This window comes from Salvia splendens, chromosome 16, assembly GCF_004379255.2.
Source record: "Salvia splendens isolate huo1 chromosome 16, SspV2, whole genome shotgun sequence".
Taxonomy (NCBI): domain Eukaryota; kingdom Viridiplantae; phylum Streptophyta; class Magnoliopsida; order Lamiales; family Lamiaceae; genus Salvia; species Salvia splendens.
This window is the reverse complement of record NC_056047.1, coordinates 22,330,334-22,338,258: the sequence shown is the minus strand read 5'-3', so window position 1 is coordinate 22,338,258 and position 7,925 is coordinate 22,330,334. Positions and strand designations below refer to the sequence as shown.

Sequence of the window (7,925 nt, the reverse complement as noted above, 5' to 3'; positions counted from 1 at the left end):
AGTGGAGTAAGAGGTCCCATTTTATATATTACTAGTTTTATAATAAAATGTGTGTCGAAATAGTTAGTGAAATGTGAGGTCTACTTACCATTTATAGTAAAAGTGAAAGTGAACTCTTATCGTGGGATAGACTAAAATTGCAAAAATAGACACTTCTTTTGGACGGAGGTAGTAATTTGATTCTAGAAAGTTGTTCGAAAAAATAATGATGGCCTGATTGATTAGAAGACCATGTCACTTGAAATTTTGTTAGATTTGCAAATTTCAAACGAGAAAGATGCTTGTCGAGCCACCATGTTTGTATGGACCTTAGGGCATTCACAATGGGACGGATGTTCCAACGAACATCCCGACGGACTTCCCAAAAACACCTCCTGCCACGTAATAAGAACATCCCACTGCACTGCCACGCCATATGGACATCCCACTACACAATGACGGACATTCCGACGGACATCCATAAAAAATAATAAAATATTAGGACGTCCGTCGGAACGTCCGTCGTGTCAACGCAATGGCGGACATCCCGACGGACATCTCGGAAAGCCGCGGAACTCCGATATCCGCAACGGACGTCCAGCACGCCGATCTGACGTCCGCCGAGACATCCGCCATTGTTGATGCTCTTAAACAAAAAGAATAATTTACATAAAACTAAATGCCAGTTTTTTGAATGGATATAATATTCATTAGAAATGGGCGTTGCGGCTGTAATCTTGCAACCCCAAGTCAACACGCATTGACCGCTATGCACAATAATTTTTGCTAGGTAAATTATTGATATACTCCTTGTTTCTGTTCTAATATATTTTCCAATATATTCATGGGGTAATGGTCCCTAAAGGAATAATTTTTTTTTACCGAATTTTGGTATTTTTTCAGAAATTTAAAATTTGGTCTCTAATATAATGAACTTACCGCCTTGTAGCAATTTTTCCATGAGTTTGATTTTTTTTTTTTCTAACTTGATTAATGTAAATGACATTGTTTGGAGTGTAAGATCCCTCACAAATTTCATTGGAATTCTAAATCATGGGAAACTCAATATACTGTACAAATTCATGATTTTCACGATTAAGTTTTAAATTCAAGGGATATAGTACCAAATTTTGACCAAAATTTATGATATTATAGACCAATAGCTCAGCTTTAATTTGCAAAAATCTTTTTGAGGCCATCCATATTACATGAGATAACAAATGAACCATCTTTTACATATACACATCTATTATCTCCGAGGCAATTAAACCTATTTTGACAATGTAAAAGTAACCTCTAAAAAGGCCCTACTTTCACATAGCATATTCAGATTCAAATTCATATATTTTGAAGTTTGAATTATGAATTATGAAACCACTAATAAAAATGCGTGTGGGCCAAAAAGGTGGATGTGGTGGAATTCTTTGATACTCTTTCTATATATTTGAAAAAGATTGCTAGTCAATTTCCCCCATTTTTTTGTTTTTGTACTCTTTTCTAAAAGATAAAGATTCGTTTAGCTCATTTCGTTTAAACTACTTTTTGATAAATTTTTTGTGCACAAGGAAAAATTACATTTGAGTTTAGCTTTGTACGTGTATATGATTGGAGATGAGTCATACACATTCTTGGTTAATTTTATAAATTCAACCTTTTGTTTATGGAGATAAAACCTGAGTTTAATAATGACAAATCTTTTGACATTTGGTAGCTCGATTTTATTTAAATTGATGATGGGTAGCTTGATATTATTAGGACATTAGGGTCATAAATTTCTATACAATAACATAACCATATTCTTAATAAATTTTAGGGTTTATCAAATTATAAGTGGCTATTGTTTTTCTAAGAGGACGGTGATGCATTAGGAGTTTTATTAATTTAAAGCTATAAATTACTTTGCATTTAAATTTTTAAGTAGTTGTCGAACTGCTGCAATATAAGACGACGTATTTAAATTTTAGAAAACTATACAGTTTAGAAGTATTTGATTTTATAATTTTTATGTGTTTTTGTGGGTTACCTTATTCTTAACTTTTTTATGTGTTATTTTTGTGAGTTAAGTGGAGAGAGGAAAAGTAAGAGTGAATAACCTTTTTATGTGTTATTTTTGTGAGTTAAGTGGAGAGAGGAAAAAGTAAGAGTGAAAAATATTAAAGAGAATAATGTTTCTATTTTAAGAAATGGTATATGACTTAGAGTGAGATAATGTGCTACTTAGAGTGAATGAAGTGAGTACTATTTAAAAGTTATTTTGAGATGCTACACATTTGCTTTTTATTTTTTATTTATGTAATGGTTTGACCGTTTGAGATAGAAAACTTTGCTTCAATATTTTCTATTGTTATTTATATATTGAGTATTAGCTTTATATTTTATTTATTGAGCCTTTTCTGCATACTAAAAATTTCATTATATTCCATATCTAATAGTACTGTGTATATTTATTTGATATTCATAGTGGTTGCTCGGCTTGTTAGACAAAATAACTATGAGATATAGTCCATGATTATATTGTGAGATTACTTTAATTGAAAGAAGGTGTCTATAACTAATTATCATATACTATAATTATTTATCTAGAAGGTGAGATTCAATTTTATAATCCAAACACAATACATATTTAATCCTGATATATGGTAATATGGGCTTCATTGTCGCCCATCTTACCGTAGCATCGGTAACATTTTTGGGATCATATTTAAATAAAGGCGTACCTGTTTGAGACGATGAGCCGGCAAGGAAGTTTATTTGGCTTTGGGACTTAGTATGCCCATAATGTAAAATACATTATGGAAAACACAAGTTGCGATGCTTTAGTCAGTAACCACAAACTACCACTTCAAAAATGTTACCGATGCTATGGTAAGATGGACGGCAATGAAGCATTTGTCGTTTAATTTTTTTAATGACAAAAAATATGAAGTTACTATGCAAATCGCATTTAATGTTGCTACAAAAAGAATTCCCCCCTCAACTGCTCAAAGATCTAACAACCGGCAGTTTTTTGATAAAAAAAAAGAGAAGTAGGAGAATTTTTATCTAACTTGGGGCACAAAGTTAATATTTACTCTGATGTGTGGACGGATTCTTTCCAAAGAAATTCTTACATGGGAATTTCATGTCATTTTATAGATAATAGTTTAACTTTAAATAAACGTTTAATTGGTTTTAGACAATTTCCTTCACCACACACCGCACAAGCAATTGCATCTTTAATTATTCAAGTTTTGAATGATTATGATTTATGCAACAAAATATTTTTGGTTGGTTTTGATAACGCAACCGCTAACACTGCAAGTATACCCGAATTAATTGCGGCTTGCTCCACGGTGATAAGTGGTAAGTATTTTCACCAACGATGTATATGTCATATTTTAAATTTATGTGTACAAGATGCTTTGTCTTTATGACAAAGACATATTCAACCTATTACAACAGTTGTATCATTGATCCACTGAAAGCCTCATATTGGCAAGGCGGGGTAAAAGTATTGCCATTCGAAGAAGATACGGTACACAACTTTTACTTTAGATGTGTCTACTAGATGGAACTCTACATATGATATGTTGCATTCTACATTAGATCATATAGAATATTTGATTGATTTTTATAGAACTTTCCATGTAGATGATTTATATCAACCTCTTCTTGTTGGATCACAGCATGAGTTTATTTAAATTATTCAAAGGTTTTAGAAATGCCACCGTTGAGTTATCGGGTGTGTATTATTGCACATCCGTTCGTGTTTTAGAACATTGCATGTATATATATCACTTGGTTTTAAAACTGCAATGAAAAATTCCGTAAATAATCCTGAATTAATGTGTGTTTTATATTATATGGTTGAAAAATGGCTTAAGTATTTCAATGAGATCCCAACGGTTTTTTTGCTTGCAAAAGTTTTGGATCCAAAATGGAGACTAGTTGGTACTTTAAAAATTTTAGAATTTTATTACAACAATTTGGCTTCTATTGATCTTGAACCACTCCGAGCTTTGCAATAGAATGACGAGGACGACGACAACAACATAAACCTAGCCCAAACATTCCAAATAAACCTCCCCCACCTCTCAACCCTGCAAAGAAATTTTGAGTTCGACTTGCGGGCTCTCTTTCACGATTACGAAGCCAAGTACAACAGTACCCACCAAGTGAGACCTAGACCCCCCCCCCCCCCCCGTCAAACACATAACTTTGGCTTCTTCCAAGTTGATAACCCCGACGCCCAATCCCAATTGGCGAACCTAAACGGCTACAGCAGCGGAGGAAGGATGGCAAATTCGGCAAGTGAGTTAGATTTGTATTTTGACTCACACTTTTCTTTCAATGATGAAGAAGGAGGTCCCGTTCCCCAACAAATTGACGTCCTAGATTGGTGGGGATCACACGAGAAAGATTTTCTCATCCTTGCATCAATGGTCAAGGAGATCTTTTTGGTTTCGGCTTCTACTGTCGCCGTCGAGTCCGCCTTTAGTGTTGGAGGCAACGTCTTTTACGACAGAAGAAGTAGACTCAACGGGAAAAACATGGAAGCCACCATGTTACTTGATGATTGGTGCTCCGCCGAAATTAGAGACCAAGAACAGGATTGGGACAATCAAGTAGTACAACCCGACCAAGACTACTTCCTTGACGAAGAAGAGTAGGCCAATTCCTCCGATCAAGCCAAATAGGTAAGCAAGGTAAGAGAACTACGTGGACTTTGATTCCAAAATGCAATTGAGCATTGAGGATACGTAGGCATCTCAACTTAAATTTTAAATTTAAGTTGAATATGTCAGGATTACTGACATATTTGTGGTTACTTCAAAAATGTAGTACAACCAGACCATATGATCTTATAAAACGAATATCTCCATATGAATGAAGTAGTCTTGGTCGGGTTGTACTACTCTTCAATTAGTACTTTACTGATATTCATTGAATGAAGTAGTACAGTAGGAATTAGTACTAATTAGTACAGTAGTCTTGGTCGGGTTGTACTACTCTTCAGCATGGTTTATCCCCATATGGTTACTTAGTTGGTCAATGAATATCCCCATATGAATGAAGTAGTCTTGGTCGAGTAGTACTAATTTTCTCATATAAAACCCGACCAATGAATATGTATTAACATTATTGAATCACTGGGACATCTTCTCTCATTCATATGTTGCCCAAAATGAACTATCTTCTATATTATTTTCTCTTACTTTATTTTCTCTCAGTTTTAATTATTTAGTATCATTTTCTCTTACTTCATTTTCTCTTCATTTTAATTATTTACTACTCTCTCTGTCCCTGAAAGTTTGTCCCATTTTTCCATTTCTGTCTGTCCCACAAAATTTGTCTCATTTCATTTTTTTACCATTTTTTGTAGTGGACCTCATATTCCACTAATTCATTCCTACTCACATTTTATTATAAAACTAATACATAAGAGTAGGACTCACATTCCACTAACTTTTTCAACTTACTTTTCATTACATTTCTTAAAACTCGTGACAAGTCAAAGTGGGACAATATTTGGGGGACGGAGGGAATATAATTTTCTCTCCACTTCTATATTATATATAAATTACGTCTTCATATATAAACAACTTAGCATTCGTTATTTATCAGTTGTACTATAAATTTCCTTTAACTGGACTTGGACATTGTAGTTTTAAAATGTGATTCCGGGTTTTCAAATAATTAAACTCGATTTCAAGGCACTCAAGTTGGTAAAAAGAAGCAGATTTATTGAATCATAATTGTCACAATTCATACAACAGCACAAGAACTAAATAAATAATTCTCAATTAGGGTGGGATTTCTTTCCTCGATAGGCTTTGGCCTGAGCAAAAGTAGCGCAGCAAGTGCAACTATAAGAAACGCCTCCAGCATGGCTATAACCAAATGATTTACCACAACATCCCCATTTGCATAACTTTCCTCCGTAATAATGACCACTTCCCACGTTTCCACCATTTCCTCCGCCGTGGCCGAACCCTCCGATTCCGCCGCTTCCAGCACCGCCGACGCCAGCGCCACCACCTCCACCGTGGCCGATAAAAGTGTCGGTGTGCAATGGCTCATCACCTAAAAAAAATTATCTTTTAGGGACACAGAAATTGAGAGGACGCAAAAGACTAGCGTTTGGAAATTTTTAAAAATAACCATAATTTAGGACGCAGAAGAAAGCGTACCTAAGTTGAAAGGACGTTTCTATTTGTGTCCCCTAATTTTAATTGGGACACTAACAATAAGAATACTTTATTAAGCGTTGTTGATTTAACTAGATATACAAATTAGCGTTTTTATTAGCGTTAAAAAGTGTCCTAGTCCATTTTTTTTGTTGCCGTGATTATCTATATCAATATGCACACAACGGGTCGCGTTAGGGTAAAGTAATAACTAATAACTTTTAATTCTGTGTCAATATAACGTGTAGACATAAGTTATCAACATAAGAAGATTGATAAATTTATGTCTTTGTGTTGATATTTTTAACATACAAAATTGAAATTAGTTATCTGAATTAGTATTTGATCACACACTTGCATACACAATATTAATAATGAATCGAAACTGTAAATAAAGGGAAATAAATGGTGACACTAACCTTTTATTTGGGCAAAAACAGGAAGAAGTAGAACGAGGGAGACCAAGATCAATGCTTCCAACTTCATTTTACTTGTTTTTCTTCTAGTAATTTATTTTAGTTGAAATTGTGAGGATTCTAATTTATAGGCATTTGAAGGTAATGAAACCACGGCTTTCCCGGCGGAATCTCGCCGCTGGTGAGCTTTGAAGCGTTTCTGCATTTACTTCTTTCACGCCACCAACACTTATAAATGCAGCTCTTAAATTAATACTACTATTGCTTTTGTTTTCTTGAACTGAAACTTGGTATAGTTCCTAATTTATGATCTAATTAACCTACTATACACTATATGGTTAATTTTCGAGCAAGGTACTTAGTTTTATCATAAAATAATTACTTTAATTTAATTTAAGGCGATTCTTGGGTTTATTGAGGTGGTGATGAACCAAGTTTGACTTTACAATGAATAGTTGGGTCATTTGCAATGAAGAGGTTAGTTGGAGAGTTTGTAGTAGGCATTTATGTGTCGATAACATCTATGTATTATACAAATTTACATAGGTATTAAAATAACATAAAATAAAACCGAAACACCATCTTCAAACAGTGAGAAAGAGCTAGATTTCCCCTAAACTAAATTCTCTCTATTCTTTCATATTTTATTTTTTTCCATACTTATATTATAATATAATTCATTATACACCACTTTCTAAATTCTTATAATAAAATAAAAATGTCTCACATAAATAGAGATGGAGGAAGTAGTATTAATTTATACACTATATGTGATGACTACATTTTTAGTGAGTTCGATAATCTCAAAGGCACACAAAATTTAACATATACTAACAACTTCTCATCTTATGGAGTAGTAGAATATTTTAATCAATACTCATAAAGAATTCCGATTATTTTCTTTTGAATTAACCTCCATTTGGACTATATTGTGATTATTCACGCGCAGCACATTTTATTTATATCTTTAACATTTAATTTTTGGGAAATTGATCAGAAAAATCGTGAACTTTCATGAAAAATTGGTATTTCTCACAATCATAAAAAATTGGTATTTCCCACAATCATTAAAAGTGGTCTTGAAAATCGTCAACTTTTCGAATTATGCGGATTCCCACACTAAAATCCCATAACTTCTTTTAAAAAGAAGAGAATATTGCATTAACCCATAGTTACTGTAATCCTTCAAACACTACATTGTCCTCGTATGTTAGTCCTATTGGTGAACGGCATAGGTTCTAATGTAAAACCGGTGTAGTATAAGTGAAAAATAAATAAAATGAGTAAAATAAGAAATATAAAATAAGAGGTGAATAAAATAGATGAGAAGTATTATACCAACTAAGTTGTGTTTCATTATCTC

General features: G+C 33.4%; 1 protein-coding gene across 1 annotated transcript; it reads right to left on the bottom strand.

Annotated features, from left to right (window-relative positions):
* Positions 1–5,681: 5,681 nt before the first annotated feature.
* Positions 5,682–6,733, bottom strand: LOC121771415 (glycine-rich cell wall structural protein-like). Its single transcript, XM_042168191.1, has 2 exons — positions 6,566–6,733; positions 5,682–6,042 (listed from the first exon to the last, which is right to left on the bottom strand). The coding sequence occupies exons 1-2, from the start codon at positions 6,630–6,632 to the stop codon at positions 5,759–5,761; spliced, it is 351 nt and encodes a 116-aa protein (XP_042024125.1). The 5' UTR covers positions 6,633–6,733; the 3' UTR covers positions 5,682–5,758.
* Between the last annotated feature and the right edge of the window lie 1,192 nt (positions 6,734–7,925).